Source organism: Pongo abelii, chromosome 14, assembly GCF_028885655.2.
Source record: "Pongo abelii isolate AG06213 chromosome 14, NHGRI_mPonAbe1-v2.0_pri, whole genome shotgun sequence".
Taxonomy (NCBI): Eukaryota; Metazoa; Chordata; class Mammalia; order Primates; family Hominidae; genus Pongo; species Pongo abelii.
In genome coordinates, this window is record NC_071999.2 from 105,151,973 (window position 1) to 105,174,109 (window position 22,137).

The 22,137-nt window shown below is 43.1% G+C and overlaps 1 protein-coding gene across 33 annotated transcripts in view; it reads right to left on the reverse strand.

Annotated features, from left to right (window-relative positions):
- The window catches only part of DOCK9 (dedicator of cytokinesis 9), a 298,314-nt gene that overhangs the window by 173,392 nt on the left and 102,785 nt on the right, over nt 1–22,137 (reverse strand). For 2 of the 33 annotated variants that reach the window (XM_054528575.2, XM_054528570.2), the window contains exon 1: nt 15,595–15,999. In XM_054528575.2, coding sequence (XP_054384550.1) covers nt 15,595–15,720 — 126 coding nt within the window. In that variant the 5' untranslated portion in view covers nt 15,721–15,999. 33 annotated transcript variants of the gene reach the window in all.

Here is a 22,137-nt window from a genome sequence, read left to right on the forward strand (position 1 = left end):
AATAAAAGAATATGAAGCCCTAAAACTGTAGGGAAGTAGTATGGAGGTGCATCAAGAGGTTCATTGATAAAAATGTGTTGTTTCCCTGGATTTCTGGTGTTTATGGCTTGTGTTAGCTTTTTAAAATTTATTTCTTTTTAAATTCTAAATAAATGTTCACCTCTGTGCCTTATTTTGTTTTCAAATGTTGAATTATTTTTCTTAAAGAAGGCCCCTAAAATTCTGTAAGCTTTGTCCCTCACAAAACCTGACTCTGCCCTGATAGGGTCATGTGTCCATACGAATGCTGACGAGGATGGCAGCATGGTTAGGAAAGCCGAGCTGTGCAGCCACGTGGGGCTGTTGGTGGACTCAACTGAGTCAATTCACGGAAAAGGCAAAGCCTGGCAAACTGTAAACACATGTTATAATAAATGGAGCTATTCATATTATTAAATATGTTGCTTGCATGACAGGTTTTTTAAACAAAAAGAAAAAAAAACTTTCCTCGACCTCCAGAAACACACAAAATAAAACAGGCAATAATGGCAGGGACATGCACAAAGGAAGACAAATAATGACCCAACATAGAGAAAACTGCATCCAGACAATGAAATTCAGGGGCTGAACCCAAAGGAAACAGACAGCTGCTTATACTGTAGAGGGGACTGAGTATTGCTGCGGTGTGTGCCAGGGAGGACGAAGAATAACCACAGCTGGGGGTGGGCGACAGAGAAAAGTACTCCTGACCCCCTCCCATTAGGGCAGCTCCATGACAGCAGGAGGGTCTTGGATTGTGAAGAAGAGAGCAGGCAGGCAGGACACCCCATGGGACACTGCTCACAGAGGGTTATGTGGCATGATCACAGTGGTTGGGGAGAAAGAGCTCCTCATTTCAAAGGACAACATGGACACAGGTGAGCCACTGATACGAAGGCCCCGCCAGTCCCCATCTACTGAGCATGGCAGCGGGCAGCATGGCGCGCCTCTAGCAATCACACTTCCCTACACCTCCCATGGGGGCCAGAAAGCAGAACCCCACAATACCCCACCATGATCCCCTGACCCTTCAATCTCTCGGAACTCCCTCCCTCCCACAGCGTTTGCTGCTTAGGGTCTGGCGGCCCAACATCATGCAAATTGAAATTCCAGATCAAAAGGCAATCAGAAGCAGGAAATGTTCTTAGTGCCAGGAAAATGAGATTCCTCTGGATCCAGCAGACCTGCACAATGTTCGCCCACAAACTGAGTTCAGTTCTGGCCAAATATGTACAAAACCTCGAAACCCATGGGAAGAGCTAAGCTCCAAAGAGCACAGCAATTTCACTGCTCTTGCCTCGGATGTGATAGCTTCAAATGAACTTTCCAGTCATTTCTTGCCCTTGTGTCTCTGGTGATTAAATGTTAACAAGAGCTGAAATCCTGAATGCCACTTCTTGAAATAGCAAACTAAATGGCAACTCTTGGAGCTATTTTAAGAAATGAGAAATTCGTCATTTCTACTTATAAAGAATTTAGGACTTCCTTGATTTATCTGCATGGCTGTAAAAGCTACTTGATAGGCTGAGATAAAGTCGGTCCACTTTCAAAGCGCTTCTCAATGTTGCCAACAGGACACCAGTACTGTTGCTGGGGATAGGAACAGGGAGATGGCAGCTTGCAACAAAAAGGGGCTTCTGAAGCCATGTGCTCACAAGTGTGGGCCACACAAGCCTTCCTGCACTCCTATCATGCACATGACTCTCGCTATGTAGCCCCACCAGGAATTTCTTAAAGTTGTCAAATTTGCAGGAAGGATCCTCATTTTCCTATAAGTAGGGTGGGCACAGGAAAATAACAGCCGCCTCTCTTCCTTGTGTATACATGTGATTAGCAGTATGAGTTCCCTCTCTCCACAGGTATTTACTGAGCTGGTTCACATGCACTGTGCCAGAGACATCAAGATAAAAAGAACACAGCCCTGCCCCAGGGAGCTGGCAGTCAGAGGGAAGGCACATGTGTGAACAATCAGCAGAATGAATGACAGCAGCAGGGACCAGGAGTGGCATCTGGCCCACTAGAAGGAACCCAACCTTTGCCCAGCTAGATTATAAGCTCCATGAGGGCAAGACAGCACTACTGTATTTGCTGCTTTCTCCAGCACTTAGAACAGCACCCAGCATAGCAGAAGCACTCAATAACTGTGTGTTGGATGAGTGAGGGACCCCAGTGACGTGGAGTGCTTCTTAAAGGAGGCTCCTGGAGCTGATCAATGAGTTGAACAAGCCAGCCAGGATTCAGGGCAGATTGAGGATTCCCTGCAGAGAAAATTGAGACACCAGGGAGCATGTGCATGGATGGAAGTAGATTTTGTAAGGCCTGAAACATGTACAATTACAGTGAGGTCAAAAAATACAAACTAATAGATATAAAATTGCTGGAATCTCTTCCAGTGCCTTGAAAGGGATCCTGAAACTTAAGCTTCATGAGCTTCATGCTAAATTCTGAGCGTGGTGAGTTCTAGAAGCAGCCAGGAGTTCAGAATAGCTGGATAAGGCTGCATAAAGGGGGCTTGGGTCCCAGACTCCATAGGTGCTCTAGCACCATTGGAAATCCAAGGTGATGGGGAAAACTATACTTAGGAGAAAGCCCTTCTGAAAAAGAGACTCCACACAGCTGCTACCTGAGGTGAGCAGCGGGCCTCCCAGATGGACGTGCTTGAGGAGCACTGGATAGGCCAGTGCCCTCCCATCCTGCTTCCTCTGCAAGGATGGATAACACTGGAGTCAGAGAGCAACACTCCTCACAAGAGCCCCCTGCTCCACCTTCACCCATACAGCCCTCAGTCTCTCCTCTAAAGTAAGCAAATATTGGAATAGTGTTCATTTGAGGGGGTACCAATGATTAGCTCACCTGGGGTGCCTACATGTGCCAAAGCCACCCCTGGACTATAGCCTGCAGGGAGAGATGAGGCCGGAGTGGCAGGTAGGGCCACAGTGAGACGGGCCCTCAGGAAGGCCACAAACAGGAGGAGGGGCGGAGAGACACACAGGTAGGTCCCACGCCATCCTCCAGCGGAAGAAAGAAGCCCTCCATCAGCTTGTCACAGACATGCTCTTCTGTCCCTAACTCAGGACATTACAACTAGTCGATGGTGATAATCAAGATAGAATCCCACTCTCATTCAGTAGTATATGTTCTTCTCCAGACTGCTCATGAGTGTCTGTAGGGACAATGATCTAGAAGCTGTTTGGAAGCATGCTTTTTAAAAGGTACTACAGATTCAGTAATACAGCTTAAAAGCTTTTATTTAGCACTACAAGCTTGTGCAAACATCAGAACCTGCGATTATCCAGTCCAGTCGTCTCATTTTACACATTGGGAAACCCAACCCTAGGGACTGCCCTGGGGTCCCAGGAGGAACCTCCTGAGCCCTGGCCCAGGATCTTGTCTCAGCCCCTACTAAAATGATGCCTACATTTTAATTTTGCACTTTCATTGACAATGTGCATACACATGTAATCTAAATACTGGAGGAAAAAGGAAACCTTATCTAAACTTAGATATAGAAATAAGCTCAAACCTGAGTGTTAAACTACAGCAGTTAATGCTTTGGAGAATATTTGGAAGAATGCATAAGAAACACCAAACTCCCAGACATCTAAATATATTTTTCATGCGCCAATGTGGTGTTATCCTAAGAACAGACTAACACCAACAATTAGACATTTGTGAATGCAGTTTTTTATATTATAAACACTAACACGATGTTGAATTTCCTTTTTATATAGCAGTTATACAGATTTGACAAATCTGACAAAATCTGATTTTGTCAAATCAATAGCACCTGAAATAGGTAAGAGAAACATGATAATGGAAATGGAAATAATAATAAAGACAGGAATAATAATACCAATTAAGGAAAACCTACACAACTCTTCGCCTGCTGTCAGCTGTGCTCACTGGGGATGCTGCTGAGAATGTCAACGAGGAGAGGAAGACAAGACAGGAATTTAGGAGACTTCCTCCATGTCCCGTGCCCGGGGAGTCAGATGAGGAGAGAGCTAGGTGGAACGGGAGCAGCTCCCTCGCAAGCGCAGTGCTTCATGTGTCTTCTCCCTACCCCGATACCGGCCATGGGCCAACACCAGGCCAGGAAGGGCAAAAGGGGAACACAGTGAGCACCAGGTAGAGCGCATGCAGTGGGCCCAGCATGTGTCTCTCACACACGTACAGTAGTCTCGGCTTCTAATTCTGCCTATTTTTTCACATGTGGAAAGAAATAAAATCAAAAAAGAAAAAGATGTGCTATCATAGTTGTATAAATAATTCTATCTCAAATCTAGACTGTAGACTCTTCCAGGCATTTTTCTTCCTTTTTTAGCATTATGACCTAAAATTGTTAATTCTTCCTAGGTCAGTAAAAACTATTTTTGGAACTCTGAAATGAAGAGGGCAAGCAATTAAGCTAAAAGGCTCTAAAAGCCAGATTTAGTCAGATTTCAAAACAACTTACTTTAAGCTACTTAAGATATTGGGGATAGGGAATGGAATATTCATAACACATAGTTCACAAAACAGTTTCTGCAGACTCCACTGCCAGGCAGGCAGTATAGAGACCAGTAAAGGGCAGGTGTTGGGAGTTAGAGTTTAAATCCTAGTCCCAAAAATGTAAACTACTGCCAGAGGTGGTGACAGGTATATGGGGGTTCATTACATCAGTACAATGGTTCTGTAAGTTTGGTCCTGGGCTAGCATCAGCATCACCTGAAACATGTTAGAAATACACATTCACCCCAGACCCATGGAGTCAGAAGCTCTGGGGTTGGGGCCTCACAGTCTGTGTTAACAAGCCCTTCAGATGATTCTGGTGCCCATTCATGTTTGATAACCACTCTACTAGTCCATCTACTTCCATGTATGCTTGAGAATTTCATATTAAAACGTATTCTCAAAAAATCCTGGCTTCACTGCCTATTGGCTATGTGGCCTTTGGACAAGTTGCTTATTTAACCTTATAATCTCCATACTGGCATCTAAAGATGGGAAAAGTAACAATTTCTGTTATCATTATCACCAGGTTATTGACAGGGTTCAATATACAGTGACTGGACAGAGCACGAATGCACCAAATGGTGGTGGTGGGGACCATACATAGTTATGTGTAGTTCACATTCAATAGAATTTTAGCCCCTACAACATACATACCTTTGCTGGATTACACACATATTGTCTCATTAAACCTCCCCACAACTGTATGGTTGCATCATCACCATCTCACTGATGAGGAAACTGATGCTTAGAGGAATTAGATGGTTTACTGACGGTCACACAGATGGTGATCCTTGGGTCTCCTGGCCCCAAGACCAGGACCTTCCCCATCACACATAAACAGTAAGCATGATGGCATTTCAGATTTCTAGAACCAGAAGTGCCTCTCCAATGCCTCTGTTCCTCTTTATATGAGAAATGCTGAACATTGCTCCACATGAGGATGCTTCAGGCTCCACGTCACAAGGGAGGAGGGAAGTTCTCCCCACTCTGAGATCTGCCAGGCACTGAACTACCCAGGCTTTACAATCTCACTACAGCAGAGATAAAAAGCAGAGTCCCTTCCAGGAAAATAATCATTTTCCACTTCAAAAATATTAAAAATCATACTCCAAAATGCTAAATCTTTCCAAAGAACCAGGTTTAAATGTCTTGACACATATTAATGCCATTAATTAGTATGTAATTTATAATACCATCAAATATTTCAAGGCATGACCTTTGTAAGGAAAACTCACATTTAAATCATGCATTTTTTTCCTACAGAAAAAAAAATCACAAATATTTTTCCTCACCCAGTGACTCACCCCCAAAATGACAGCTTTTTAGTTTGAGGCTTTTAAGCTAAAGAATGTGTTAAGTATAAACCTGCACTGATCAATGTGGTAGCTACCAGCCATAGGTGACTACTGAGCACTTAAAATGTGATGATTCTAAATTCAGATGTGCTGTAGGCATAAAACAGACACCAAATGTCAATGACGTCCTAAAAATGAAATATAAAATACCTTTTTTTAATAAGAATTCAAAATTGAAATGGTAATATTTTGGAAATACTGGGTTAAAATTATATTACTAAAATTAGTTACACCTGTTTCTTTTTACTTTAACTTGGCTACTAGAAAATTTTAAATTTGACCAGGTGTGGTGGCTCACGCGTGTAATCCCAGCATTTTGGAAAGCTGAGGTGGGCGGGGGGGGGGGAGGGGGGGTGCGGGGGGGGGTATCACTTGAGGCCAGGAGTTCGAGACCAGCCTGGCCAACATGGTTCACTCTATCTCTACTAAAAATACAAAAATTAGCCAGGTGTGGTGGCACACACCTGTAATCTCAGCTACTCGGGAGGCTGAGGCACGAGAATTGCTTGAACCTGGGAGGCGGGGGTTGCAGTGAGCCAAGATCACTCCACTGCACTGCAGCCTGGGTGACAGAGCAAGACTCTGTCTCAAAAAATAACAGAGCAGAAATTATATATATGGCTCATGTTATATTTCTATTAGACAGCACTATAATAGACTGTAAGAAATTTTAATATACAGGTAATTTTTTAAACTTCATGGCAAAACAAAGGACAGTCCACTTCCTGAAATTTTTACTTGGGCAGACAACAGTTTGGAAAAACATACCACATCAGAGATAAAAGTTAGGTCTAGTCTTGGTTCTATAAAGCAGCGGACCACATTCTCTAGTGTCTCCAATAGGCCCCACCTTTCTGAACTCTTTCTCCCTGGAAGAGCCATCTTCTCTGCCTGTATCTTGTGGATCTCCACCTTTTCCAGATATAATCAATTTACTGAGAAGCTGTTGTGAAAATGTCACACGGTGATTTTTCCAAGTGTACTATGACCATCAAATATGATGTTAGGGTTTCAGGTACGGCTGCCAGGAAGAAAAGGTACTGATAACAGAAAGGGGTGCCGGCTAAGTGAGGAACAGGAAGGGGTTTGACTCTGGGAACCTGTTTGCACTTCTGTACACAAAAGTACTCAGATAAAATGTTCACCAACATTTTAATAGAGATCAAAACCACAGATGCACAGGGGAATAAAGCGGCACAATAGCCACATCACATGTAAGTCCAGCAAGTTCCTCTACTTGCATCCCTTTCTACTTTTTGGCAATTCAAGACATTTGGATATTGGTGGCTAAACCTTTGCAGGTGGAAGAGAGGCAAATGAAAACGTGAATGATTTTCAGATCTAGTCTTTCCTGCAGGCCCTTTCTGCAACCTTTTTTTGTCTATACATTCCCCAAAGAGTCACCAGGACCATGCTGAGAAGCAGGAGAAAGAAAAAAAAAAAAAAAGAGCTTTGACATTACATCAGAGATCGAATACAAAGAAAACAAAACCACTCGGGTGGTTCTTGTTGGACAGAAGCCCCGTTAGTAAGGGAGACTGGAGTATAAAGCTTCACTACAATAAAGCGGAGACGCCTGACAACAAGCTGGAACAACGACGCCATGAAGGGCTACAGGAGCACACAGTCTACTGGGAAATGTGGGGAGAGGGTTTGCAAAGGTTTCCCAAAGAAGTCGGCATGTGAGCTGGGGCTTGAAGCATAAATGAGGATTTTATCCTTTTATCCAGTGCAGTGCATGCCAGGCAAAGGCAGAGCTGTGCCCAGGTGTGAAAGCACCCCAGGTGGAAGGAAGACTGGAAAGCCGGGGTCAGGGCACATTTTGGAGGCTGCAGGAGATGAGGTCAGCAGGCAAATTCAGGGTCAGCCTCTGCGAATCAAGGAAGCCATGCTTTGCTTTCTCTGCAAAGGAAGAGTCAGAGAAGACTTTTAAGCAGATAATTAACAACTATATCTGTGGGCTGTGTTGTTTTGTGTTTTGCTTTTGAGACAGAGTTTCACTCTGTTGCCCAGGCTGGAGTGCAGTAGCTCCACCATAGCTAACTGTAACCTTGAATTCCTGGGCTCAAGCAATCTTCCCGCCTCATCTTCCCAAATAGCTAGGACTACAGGTCTGCCCCACCAAGCTGGGTCAATTTTTTTATTTTTTATTTGTGTAAAGACAGGGTCTTGCTATGTTGCCCGGGCTGGTCTCAAACTCCTGGCCTCAAGCAATTCTCTCACCTCAGCCTCACAAAGTACCGGGATGACAGGCGTGAGCCACCACACCCCACCCGTCTCTGTGTTTTAGAAAGAGTGGTCTGATAGCACAATGCAGCATGGCTCAGTGTAAGAAAAGATAGAACGTGGTAGTGGAACAGGCAGTCCAGAGAACCTTCAGAGATGGGGGATCTGGAGGGCAGCCACTGCTACAACCTCTGTCTGATACGCAATGCAGTCCTGGCTTAGAAATGCCAAGTGAGCATCCTGTGAGTGAGTGCTGGCTCTCTGCACCGCTCGCTGCTGCCTTTCCCTTGGCAGTGACAACTCTCCATATTAAGGAAATCCCAAAGCAGAATACGAGACTGGCTCCTCCCCGGGAACCTGGCAGAGCCCTTGAGACCCACTGGTAAGTGGCACTTACACTTGTCAGGAAAGGGAATGCTGAAAATTTCCAAAGCCTCAAAATGTCATTCTAAAAGAGACTTAGCACTAGTATATCACATTACAGGGTATTTCAAACTTCTGGAAAGTTGGGGGAAAACTATAATTTCCAATCCTTCTTGGTTCTAAAAGTATCCTCACAGTCATATGCTGTCTGTAGGCTGGAGCTAGGTTGTCTTGTTATCTCCTGCCTAGAATGCCCTGCTAACTCCAAATTTTTTATTCATTTCCAGGTGGCCAACCCATTCCCTTGGTCTTACTTCTTACACTGGGTGGAATTCCAAGATCCCATTTTATAGCTCCAACAACTCAAAACCCAAACAATTTTGAATAAACAAAGCTTAAAACCTGAAACTAAAACTCCACAGTCCTAAACCTGACTCCATCCCAGGTTATTCTGAGATCAAAGATGCTAACACTGGAACTTGAGTCCCAGACCTTAGAGATTATGTATGACAGGCTCCTCATTTTACGGGTAAGAAAACTGAAGCCCAGGAGGGTGGTGATCTGCAGAGATTGAGAGGCAGATGCAGGATCAAAATTAGGTCTCTGGTCTCTTGGCCCACCCGTGCCACCAGCCAGCTGGACACTGTTCTGCAGCCTCGTGTTTAGCTGCTACCTTTCCAAGAGTAGAGCATACCTGCACAAATGGCAGCCTCTGTAAACACTATGGGGACCACAGTGCCCATTTTACTAATTAGGGTATAAACATTTCAGGATTAACCTGGATCATCTATAAATTTTTTAAAAAGGAAAATAGGGGCCAGGCGCGGTGGCTCACGCCTGTAGTCTCAGCACTTTGGGAGGCCGAGGCGGGTGGATCACAAAATCAGGACATCGAGACCATCCTGGCTAACACAGTGAAACCCCATCTCTACTAAAAAATAAAAAAACTAGCCGAGTGTTGTGGCGGGCGCCTGTAGTCCCAGCTACTTGGGAGGCTGAGGCAGGAGAATGGCGTGAACCCGGGAGGCGGAGCTTGCAGTAAACCGAGATCGCACCACTGCACTCCAGCCTGGGTGACAGAGCGAGACTCTGTCTCAAAAAAAAAGGAAAATAGGGAGGAAAACGGGATGCCTGCAGACTCTTAGACTCTCACCAGTCTATGCTCCTATGTAACTTTCTGAGAAGATGATAAAATGTAACACCCAAGATAAGAGTGACTCCTGACGGCAGCTCTATTTCATTCCTATTTCTTAGTTCTTCACATGACCGCCATTGTCTTCATGCTATTCAACCACTGTTGGTTATCACTTATAAACTGGACTTTCTCTAACAATTTTTAAGTTTTTAAGGGCAGTGTGTTTTTCCTTTCTTGTTTATCGTTTCAGTCTCAATGCTAAGCTCAAGTGAATACGTTCATTTTTGTTCATGAGTTGTGCATGTGTCCAGGTATGGATTTTAAAAAACCTGACCCAAAGTCTACAATCCTGGCTCTGCCATTTATTGAATGTGTAACTTTGAGCAAGTTGCCTAACTTCTCTGTGCTCAGTTTCCTCGTCTGAAAAAGAATAGAGCCTGCCTCCTAGAGCTGTGAGGATTAATTGAAATAACATTTAGCAGGCATAAAACAGTTCCTGGCACAGAGCAGGGAACCATGTAAGTAGTGGCTATTTTTATTATTACATGACTATTGGCATTACCTTGCTATAAAAAACAGTCACCAGCCATTCTCCCTCCATGCTGATGGCAGATCATGAGAAAATAAATGCCGGAGCTGGGTGGATTTTAGTTTTCTGTACACTGCTACCCAGGAGGCGGCAGTGACTTGGCATGGCAATGAGGTAGGGAACAAACTGCTGAAGCCCCGTGTCTGAGATGATTTTCCAGGCCTGGCATGGTAATTAGATTCACTCGGACCCTATCTAAGCACGCACTCCCCAAAGATTCCTTCCACCGACCGCTCCACAAAATAGGTGTGCAGCAGCAGGAGCCTCATGTAACACTGATCACATGAACAGTTAGGGGTTCGGCCTGCGCCTTCTGCAAAGCCTGGCTATGCCTATGTTAGCTGCTAAAAAATCTGAAGCACGTCCTTCCTGGAGCGGCTGATGGTTTAAGTGTTGTCTGCCTAAGTGTCTAGAAAGGACAGGGTGGCATTAACACTCACTGTGCCTGATAAAGATCACATGAAAGCATTCCAGAGGAATGAACCCCTTCCTTCCTCATGCCTTGCTGCCCGGGGAGAGGGAGGGTTTTGATCTCATTCGCCTCAATGCACTGTCCAATAAGATTGGCAAGTCTCCATTCTTGTAAATGTGGGTTGAATGAATTAATGAATAAACAAATGAAACACAAAGAGCATTGTAGTGAAGGTGTATGGCTTTGAATAAGTAAAATTTCCTGTTCTTGTCACTAGGAATAGGTTACTATATAAAGCTTTTGGTAACATCTTTCACCATCCAATACTTTTAAAACAAGGAAACTACTTATTAAATATTATTGATGTAATATCATTAATTATTTTTTTCTAAAGTTGTCTCTAAGGGTGCAGGAAAACCTATAGGGCAGAAAGCCTTATTGTCTAAGCATAATTTAATTAACTCAATCACAGTCACCTAAAGTCTAATTCAAAATTAACAACATGATCATTGCCCATAAGCTTATACTTCACTTAGTCTGCTATTTCTAGAGCAAACAGAACTTCAGGGATAGGAAAGATTTTCTAGTCTCATTCCTCCTCTGTCTGGGAGACAGAAGAGTTCCCAGGTAATGTACTGGTGTGTCCAATCAGAAGCCAAGTCCTTCTACTACCTTCTACATCAAGTACTCGCGCTGCCTTCTCACAGAGTTATTTAGCTAGAGTAATCACGTGGTCATTCAAACATTGAAATAAGAACTAAAATTCTGCTTTTAACACTTGAGGATCCCAGGAAAATATGAGCCACCCAAAAGGTATCTCTGAAAAGAAACTTTTATTTTCTTTGAGACAAGGTCTTACTCTGTCACCCAGCCTGGAGTCCAATGGCGTGATCTCTGCTCACTGCAGCCTCAACTCTCCCAGTTTCAAGCAATCCTCCCACCTCAGCCACTCGAGAAGCTGGGACTACAGGTCCATGCCACCTCATCTGGCTAATTTTTGTACTTTTTGTAGAGATGGAGTTTCGCCATGTTGCCCAAACTGGTTTTGAACTCCTGAGATCAAGCAATGCCCACCTTGGCCTCCTAAACTGCTGGGATTACAGGCTTGAGCCACAGTGCCCGCTGATCCTTTTCAAAAAATACCTAATGAGTACACCTAACAGGAAAATTCAGCTCTTCTCAATCTTCACATCCTTCAACCTTAAAAATTCCCAAAATAAGACCTGTGCTGCAGTCTCTACCAGCCTCACAAAAGGAACCCAATGAAAGGGCTGCATAAATGGCATATAACCCAGTCTTTTTTGGCACTTTGAAGCCACACCTTTTTCTTCTAAACTGTTGAGCAGTAACAATTAGAATAAATTGTTTCCAGGAATTACCTTAGAGCTTTGGGGGGGGTGGGTGGCGGGTAGGGGGTAAAAATAGGTATTCAAATGTGAGCAGGGAAACTAACATGCAGACATCAAGAATATCCTGCCTGTTCCCCTGGTAGTGATTTCTAGCCCCCAAAGCCATTTCTCAGTGGGTTTGGCAGTAAGCCTGGATAGAAATGGGGAAGTTTCACCATGTGCTTCCTCCCTCACTTACTGTCACAATGCAGGGGACAAGACCCACCCATGTAGGTGCCTGTAAGTTGAACCTTGCAGCCTCTGAAACTTTATAATGTCCAAACACATATTCTCTTGGAAACACTAACTTTTAGCCGGTCACAGTGGCTCACGCCTGTAATCCCAGCACTTTGGGAGGCCAAGGCAGGTGGATCACCTGGGGTCAGGAGTTTGAAGCCTGACCAATATGATGACACCACATATCTACTAAAAATACAAAAATTAGTCGGGTGCGGTGGCATGTGCCTGTAATTACAGCTACTCGGGAGGCTGAGACAGGAGAATCGCTTGAACTCAGGAGGCGGAGGTTGCAGTGAGCCGAGATCATGCCATTGTACTCCAGCCTGGGCAACAAGAGCAACTCTGTCTCAAAAAAAAAAAAAAAAAAAAGAACAACTCCATCTCCAAATAAAGAAAGAAAAAGAAACACTAACTTTCCCTAACACTGAACAAGCAGCCACTGCTAAGGGAAACCTTCAAAGCGGCCCTGGCAGAGGAGAAAAAACATTACCACCAATCATAAGGGCAGGAGGGAACTTATGATAGAAAGTTTCTAGAACAAATACTGGCTTGCCTACATGCTTTAAGATCTACTTACGGGTACATTTATGGTAGCCTCATTACTAATGCAAACAATTAGAAACAAATTAAATAACGATCCAGTTATAGTACAGACCTAAAATGAGATAATATGCAGCCATTAAAATAATGGCATAGGCCAGGTGTGGTGGCTCACGCCGGTAATCACACTTTGGGAGGCCAAGGCGGGCGGATCACCTGAGGTCAGGAGTTCAAGACTGGCCTGACCAACATGATGAAAGCCTGTCCCTACTAAAAATACAAAAATTAGCGGGGCATGGTGGCGGGCACCTATAATCTCAGCTACTCGGGAGGCTGAGGCAGAAGAATCACTTGAACCCAGGAGACGGAGGTTGCAGTGGGCCGAGATCGTACCACTGCACTGCAACCTGGATGATAGAGTAAGACTTTGTCTCAAAAAAAAAAAAAAAAAAAAAAAGGCATAAATCCACATATGGGGACAAAAGATGTTATTGACGTGTTCTGGGAGAAAACCCAGAAATCTACCATAGTAGTACATTCTCTAAACATAAACACACACACACAAGTTATACTGTTCTAGGCACAGGAGAAAGTCTGGAAGTATATACACCGAATTATTAATAATGGTCACCACTGGAGAGTAAAAACAAGGACACTGTCTTTCCTACTGCTACACTATTTGCATTTCTTGTTTTTCCTACTTCTATACTACATGCATTAATTAATTTTATCCTTTTTAATTTATGTAATATTTTTCCCCAAGGACTGTTTCTGTACATAACTAAAAACAGCAAAACTTTATTTCAAAATGCTACCTCCTGAATAAAGCATGTTACATTTAAACGTCTCTAGGTATAATTCATTCAAATGATAGACAGTCTTGGGGATTCTTACCAAGCCCGTGGGCCACTGACATTAGAACAATGAATAGTACTGCCACAAACAGGTTGCACAATGGTGTCTGCCTCCTTCTGAAAAATCATCTTGAGAAACAAGTTGCCTTTCCAGCAGTCTGTTGAACTCTTGTTTGCCAGTGGGCAGCAACAGCCACAGGTAAGAGATCTGCCCTGGGCAAAGGCCCTGCTGAAATATCCTTGCTTCCCTGATCTGACATTAGCTCTTTTTATCATGTTTACCCTGTTGGAAGAAGAGAAACATTGCCTGATAAGAAAAAACTTCTGGTATCACTGTTGGCTTCCTCACTCCCTCACGCCTCTCTGCAGGTGCGCAGAGCTGAGATCACACTGCCACAAGCTGCTGGGCCCTGACAAGTGTTCCCACCAAATGCAGCTGTAGCCAGCACAGCTTTATCCATTGCAGTGGAAAAAGACCCCCAGGGGAACTGCCTGGAGTGAGATTTACCTAAACAAATAGCTAGGACATAAACGGCAAAATTCTTGAGCACTAGAAAGAGAAGTAAGTTTAAGAAGTCACTTGTGTGCTTAAAAAAAAATTGCACAGCATCTTTCTACAGTGTATTCAGTCCTGTAGACAAATATTTCTACACAGCTGGAGAATCACTGACAGAAGATTTTTAAGAATATTCACAAGGGAACCTAAACCACACAACTTCCTCCAAGAAATCCTAAGTTACATCAGCTGCTTTAAGCAGTGAAATCCATATAGCCTGTGAGCAACCCAACAGAGAAGCAGGCTATTATATTGGCAGCAAGGAATCCAGAATAATGAATTACATTTCTAAACAATGTAGCAGAGGGTGAAGAAAAGAAACCTAAATCTCTAAGATGAAAATCTGCAGTGAAAAAGACCATGATATTTTACTAACTTTTCAGTTCAGGGTTAGCAATATAGTTTTGAAGGCGATAAAACATAGGGCAGTCTCACGAGTCACGAAGAAAGCAACTCTGTTCAAATCAAATCTGTTATAGGAAAGTTTAAGTTCAGATTCTTAGACATTAATTGAAAATTAAGTAAATTAGTAAGCAAACACTTCATGGTAACATCAACTGAACCTCCACATTAAAGAAAAAAAAAAAAACTAAATAAAATCACTACATATCAGTTTAACAATCTCTTTAGCAGATAATTTGAAAGGCTCAATTGTCCCCCCTCTGCAGGGCATGTTGGTGGTTTTGTGCAGCTTGCTTAAAAAATTATGTGCCTTTATTGTACTGAAGAAATTCCAAGAGAGAAGCACAACCTACTCACTGATGATAACAACACAACCATTTTTCACATTCCTCCCCTCCAAAGTCCACCAAAGCACTTGGCTTTAGACAAATGCTGAGAGTTTAGCTGATGTTAAGAACAGAAACGTTTCTATCAGCTGGTTCACAGTTTAGGTTCTTCCCTACTTTATTCAAGGCAAACCTCCTGGTAAAATGAGAGAGAAGAACATATGTAATTTTATCCTTTCTAAACTATGTAATATTTCCAACAGTTATGTTCCTTAAAACCCCCCAATGGGACCTGCCTCATTTTCTCAATAGCATAAATAACGTAGAAAAGGTTTTAATTTTGCAAAGCACATCTTTTTTCAACCCTATAGTCGCAATTAAAATATGCTTCCCTGGGTTTACATTTGCAAACACTGCAGCTAGGTGGGACATAATTGTGAACAATACATAATTGTCCCATACAAAGAAAACTCCTAGAAACCACATTCACCCACAAAATGTCAACATTTCTTTCTTCACAAAGAAGAATCAAAGGGGAAGCGAAGTCATATTACAGGGAAAGAGTGGAGTTCACAAGGGACAAGCAGAGCAAGTTTTGAAATCAAAGACAGGCAACAGGCGTCAACCCCGTCCACATGCACAATAAGAACCCAGCATCGGGTAGACACAGCAACACTTTGTACGAGACCCTCTTACCGGCACAGGGCCCGGGCTCTCTGCTTCCACTTCGCCCTGAGCTGCATCCTTGTATTGCAGGGGGGACTCAATCACCAGTTCCTTTTTGACACTCCTACTACTTGTCCTGCATTTATCAGCCTGCATTCTCGGCTGAAAACGCAAGTCAGAAAGTCTGCAACTGGAACAGCTGCGAGTCCCTGGCCGTGGAAGGCACAGGCATGCCAGTGGTCCAAGGAAGGAAAGGAAACCGGCTTCCCAGGCACAAGTGGTCAGCCCCACTGGCTGGGTCTGCAGAGCCTGTGGGGTGGGAAGGCATGACAGCGAAGGCCAGCCTCCAGGGGTGTTACTACTCCATGCAAAAGGGGAGGCTCCTACTTGCTGGCCAAAAGAAAACAAACTCCAAGCTGAACAATACACAGTGTACTGCCTCTCTGATAAAGACCGGCTTTATTGTGTCTGTTCCACACAGCGTGGGCCAAATCAATCGGAATCAAAATACTGCAGTGTTTAAAAGAAAACCAGTCACAGTTAGACTCCTTCATAATTACCTTAAATCTGAAGCTCGTGGAGCTTAACAGACAGCAAGGTTGTCTGCTTGTTCTAAATTCTTCCAGTTTTGGAATGCTTTCATTTGTGTTATGGCTAAACACCAAATGCCTGGCTGATGATTAAAGCAGGGAAGAGCTACCAGCAAGTATGTTCCCATAGCCTGCACCTCGTGGGTACAGGTGGAGGAAATGAGTTTCACCCCGAATGACAGACCACAGCATGAAACACTTAATTTATCTACTATTTGATGCCAGAAAGATGAGGTCATCAAAACATTTTCATGGGATACCACATATCATAGTAAATGCATTTATTAAATAGACTATTACTTTAAGTCCAGGTATGTAGGTATCAGAAGGTACTCCCAGTACTAGGTGCTGAGAGGATCATAGTAAAAGTATAAGGTAGAGTATCTCTCCCTTCAAGGAACTTCACATCTAGCTGGGAAGGCAAGAAGAACAGACATCATAAATGACAAATTAATAAAATTAAGAGAGAGATGCACAAAAGCACGGGAAAATAGCTGGATCACCAACCTATGGTTCAATGGTGGTTTAGTAGCACCCAAAATATGTGTTCCTAAAAGTCTGTATTTTTATTATTTCCTCACATTTAACAGTGGAGTCTTTTTTATCTCTTGGGAAAAATTAAAACAGAGGTATTAAGGGATTTGTCTAAAGGTTATGTGGAAATGAACATTAAAGCGGGGATCAAATATTACTCTGTACTTCATGGATACCGCAGAGCTTCTCCTAGTTACTCTGAGTATTTCCTCGACATCAGGGAAGATTTAGTAACAGTAGACAACAAGCAGCAGCACCCGTAGCAGCAGCAGCAGCAGCAATAGTAGTAGTGGTAGTAGCAGCAGCAGCAGTATTCAGTCAGTCAACAACGAGAGTAGTTATCATGTAACGACAATAGGTGCCAGAGGAACTCTACCCAGGGAAATAACATAAACTATTATACAAGTCACAGGTACAAGTCTCCCACTTTCCAGACAAAGGAACACAGCCAGGAGGGCTCAGAGGAGGCAGTGGGGAGAACTGAGATGCCACCCAGTCCTCGCATGGCCGCCTCCCTCTCCCAGCACCTGCTGCAGCTGCTCTACTTCAAGAGCGAAGCTGAAGCTGGGTCTCTGCCACTTGAACACCAGGAACCCCTCTGAGTGTGAATATCAATTATGTAATGATCTCAAGGGATCAATGAGTCCATCAAATAAATTAATGGCTTCTATAATTATTTTTAAACTACCCAATCTCTCAACCTTGGGTAGTCTTTCAGGGTTAATAGAAGTCCTCCTACCAAATCTGTGTTCCAAAATAATATTACCTATAAATTTTAAAAATCTTTCTTTGTAAAGTTACAACAGAAAAAACCCAGTAAGAAAAAACTCTCACTTACGTATAGAGTTGAAATTACCGTAAAGTAAAAGCTTAGGAATGTCCTACAAATCAGAGAAGAAAGGATGAAGTCACAAGCACAAAACAGACTAACTGAGCCTTAGTAGAGGACAGCCCAACCAACAACTCAGAAACCTTTTTGAAATGGTTCAAGAAGTTCTAAATAGTCCAGTTCTTCCTCAAATCCCCATCGCCATTAAGCCATCAGAATGTCTGGGCATTAATAAGAGAAATGCTATTCTATTTGTTATTGTTGTTGTTTGAGACAGGGTCTTGCTCTGTAGCCCAGGCTGAGTGCAGGGGCCCGATCATGGCTCACTGCAGTCTTGACCTCCTGGAGTCAAGGATCTTCCTGCCTAAGCCCCTCAAGTGGCAGGAACTAGAGGTGTGAGCCACTGTATTCAGCCTACCCTATTTGTTGGGTCAAAATACCCTGGTATTCTGTAAGGAATGAGAAATGAACTTTAAGATATTTATTTGACAAACACTGTAGGTGCTGGCTATGGCCCATGCCCTGTTCAAGCCCTACAAAGATTGTTTATTTAATCTTCATAACAACTCTATGTAATACTGTTATCCCCATTTGACAGATGAGGAAACTGATGCCCAGAGACGTTAAATACTTGCAGAACGTTATACAGAGAGCAGGGGCAGCATGGATCCAGTGTAGACACGCTTAACCATGATACGATGTTCAAACTGCTAAAAGGCACAATACCAATCACCAGTCAGCAATTAAAGACAGCAGCATGTGGCTTTAACCCTATCATGGGAGTGAAGAGGTTAAAAAGGTCTTTAGATGGTCTTCAAGTGCCTTGTGCAAAGCAGGTATTCATTTGATGGTAACTACTGTATTGTTGCTGTTCTCATTCCAACCTGAAGAAATTAATTTTAGTCTTAAACTCAGGGCTTTGGCTGTGTGATCTAAAATGACAATTCCACCAACCGTGTTGCTATCACACATTACAAAGCACTTCAGCAACTTAGCATCAACCATTCTTCCCTCTCTTTGGCTTGATTATGACAGCTGCCTTCAAATATTCATCTTGAACCCCACATGTTCATGTCATGAGCCAGGCCTTCTTCTTGAAGTTTTTCTATATTTTTCAAAATGGTTAGCAATGACTTTATTTTTGTTTTATAATCAAGGAAAACACTTTTAATTTGCTCTGAGCTTCCAAGTAGCCAGGACAAAAAGCAAAACATGATCAGTTCCATAATTTATATCATCAAAAGGAGAAAATACATCAAGTTGTAAAGCAAGTAATTTGTTTGATTTTTTTTTTTTTCAAGGCAGGGTTTGGCTCTGCTGCCCAGGCTGGAGTGCAGTGGTGCAACCTCAGCTTACTGCAACCTCCACCTCCTGGGCTCAAGCAATCCTCCCATCTCAGCCTCCCAAGTAGCTGGGACTACAGGCGCATGCCACCACACTCGGCTAATTTTTATATTTTCTGTAAAGACAGGATTTCATCATGTTGCCCAAGCTGGTCTCAAACTCCTGGGCTCAAGCAATCCTCCCACCTTGGCCTCCCAAAGTGCGGGGACTATAGATGTGAGCTACCATGCCTGGCCCAAGCAAGTAAACATTTTTTTAAATGCCTCACACACAGATTTATGTAAAGGGGGATCATCAATGTACAATGTACAAGGCTGCCAATGTGTTTATAGGAAATGCAGCGACAAAATTCACATAGCTGTTTCCTACTACCATCTCAGAGCAATACACTGAAATCCAAGATTGAGAACAGCAGTTCTGAGAACAAGGCAGTCATCTGAGTCCACCGCCTTCCAGCTGGCCCACCTTATGAAACAAGCAAACCCTGAGGGCGTGGAGGAGCGAAGAAACTGCTGTCAGCTTTCCCATCACACAACTTCTCAGGCAGTGCTGGCGCTCTCCCCTGCTCACTTAGGACAGACCAACACTTTTGGAATCTGACTGTCAAGGAGAGTCACACGGCACCATGTTTAACCTCAGATCCCAAGCCTCCAAATGGGATGTGGTTTCTCCAAAGGGCTAATGAAATTGATGTGTGAGGACATGAGGATGACATCCGGTTGGTGCGGCCACTAGAGGAAATGCCATTTTACCATGACAGGAAGTAGGTGGCCACATTTTCCTTCACAACATTTCAAACAACAAGGTGTACGTCCGACCCCCGATTCAACTTCCACAAACCTGCACTGAGCTCCTACCATCTACTAACCTTGAATTCCTTCACATGCCAGCTTGTTTAACCCACAACAAACACATCTATGAACACGTATGAAAGGTATAGAGTTTCACTGTTAAAAGAGAATATTGTAAACCCTGTGGGGAAGAGGAAGGCTTCAGAAGCAGGATGGAATGAATGCTTCTGTAATGGGGTTCAGGTCTCAAATTTTAATATGTACACAAATTTATTATACAGCTTGGGCACTCAAAACCATGAAAACCTCACAGGAAATTTAAGAAATGTTCCAAGGGCAATTTGTGACTCAAAGGAAAGCTAACTTTAAATGCAAAACTCCATCTTCCTCTTCCACCCATAAAATGGACTTCCATCACACTGTCATAAGTAAAAGGAGTGACACTCTCTGTAGAGGGAACTGCTACCCATGCCCAAGACCCAGTTTAAATACCACCTTCCCCAAGAACCCCTCCAGCCAGAATGAATCGGCTCCTTCTCAGTTAACCCTCTGAGCACTACTTTTTACCTCTATTATGGAGCTTTTCAGAGTTTACCTTTTATTAAGTTTGCCCCTGTAGAAGAACCCTTTAGTGAGACTGTTAATTCACTGAGGGCAGGGACTGTATCTTAACCACCTTTGAGTAGCCTTAGGGACTAAAAGCACTCACAATGTATTTGCTGAACTGAATGCTGATAGCAGGTTTGTCATCTTTGGCCCTAAAGTGAAATGGTGTATTTGTAAAAATATGCAAACATTTTCATTTGTTAAGGACCCAAATTAAGGCAGAAGCTTTCAATTGCTCGAAAATAAAAACCCAACAATAGTTTATTCATAAATCAAAACCCAACAATTTTTGCTACTACTAAAAATAAAAATGCTCCTTTCTCCCAGGTAAGAAAATTTGATTCTGCAAAATTTGCTAGATGTTTTTTGAGACCAAGTGTATTTGAAAACAGTAAAACTAAAGTTTTAAAATGTACAAATAAACGTGTTTTTAGCAATAAATCTACATAAATTTTGAAACTGTAGATACTGTGGCGAACCATAGCTAATAACCATCTGAGGAATAACAATACAAGGAATAAATCAATTATCTCAACCTAACAGAAGTTATTTACTGTCTTTACTAGGGGTTCTTGGCATATCAGAAGGATACTTAAAATATAACAATAAAGTCAAAAGAAAAATATGTATACACACATATATGTACACCTATATTACTTATATACATGTACTTGTGTATACTCCAAAGTTATCATTCCTTTTCTCTTGTTCTGGGGAAGTAGAAACAATAAGTAGAAATTAAGAAAAAATGCAAAAGAAAACAAATGACTACAGATTTTCCACAGTATACTGTTGCTGGTCAGCTTGCTGGCCAAAGAAAAGGTGGCACGAAAATGATCTGCCCTTCTGCAAAAGACAAAAGCGTGGTAGACGGCAAGAGAGGCAGCAAAACAGAGAGCAGAACAGCACTGCAGACAACTGATTCAGGGAGTGAGGCAGGAAAGAGCCAGCGAGGGAGGAGAGAAAGCTACAGCAAGAGAAGATGTGGCGGCAGCCAGTGGTGGGAGGGGGAGAGTTTCTCGACCACAATGCTTAGGGCCTCTTAGAAGAGTTAATAAAGGAAAAGATACATCTGATATAAAGCCTCATGCCCTCCTCAATTATTATTATTATTAAATATACTTTTTGAGATGGAGTCTCACTCTGTCACCCAGGCTGGAGTGCAGTGGCATGACCTCGGCTCACTGCAACCTCTGCCTCCTGGGTTCAAGTGATTCTCCATCCTCAGCCTCCCAAGTAGCTGGGATTACAGGTGCCCACCCACGACTGGGTATTTTTGTATTTTCAGTAGAGACAGAGTTTCACCATGTAGGCCAGGCTGGTCTCAAACTCCTGACCTCAGGTGATCCACCCGCCTCGGCCTCCCAAAGTGATGCGATTACAGGTGTGAGCCACTGTGCCCGGCCTCCTCAATTATTTTTTATCATTACAGATTTAATCAAATAGTCACAGAAATATAATCCACATTATCACCTAGTCTAGTGTCTCTTAGCCCAGAATCCAAGGCTGAATGTTAGGGAAGGTGGTCCACAAACCCTCTAAAATTACATATGAAATTGTGTGTCTGTGAGTTTCCTAAAGAGAGGCCAAGGGAGTTCACCTAGTTCTCAGAAAAGGGACCAATGGAAGGTCCTTCACTCATAGAACGAGGAGACCGAGGCCTGGAGTGAGGAGCTAGAGAGCCAACCAAGGTTCTGTGGTACAAATCTCTTCCCATGGGCAGGTTCACATTCTATTTAAGGAGGGGTAACAACAGGAATTTAAACATCAGGCATGAGGTAAACAACCAGTGGATGCCAATCAGCAGTGTCAACATATGCACAGTCTACTCATTTGTTGACACAAGTCAGTAAATGGATCATTTGAAGCCTAATGCCAG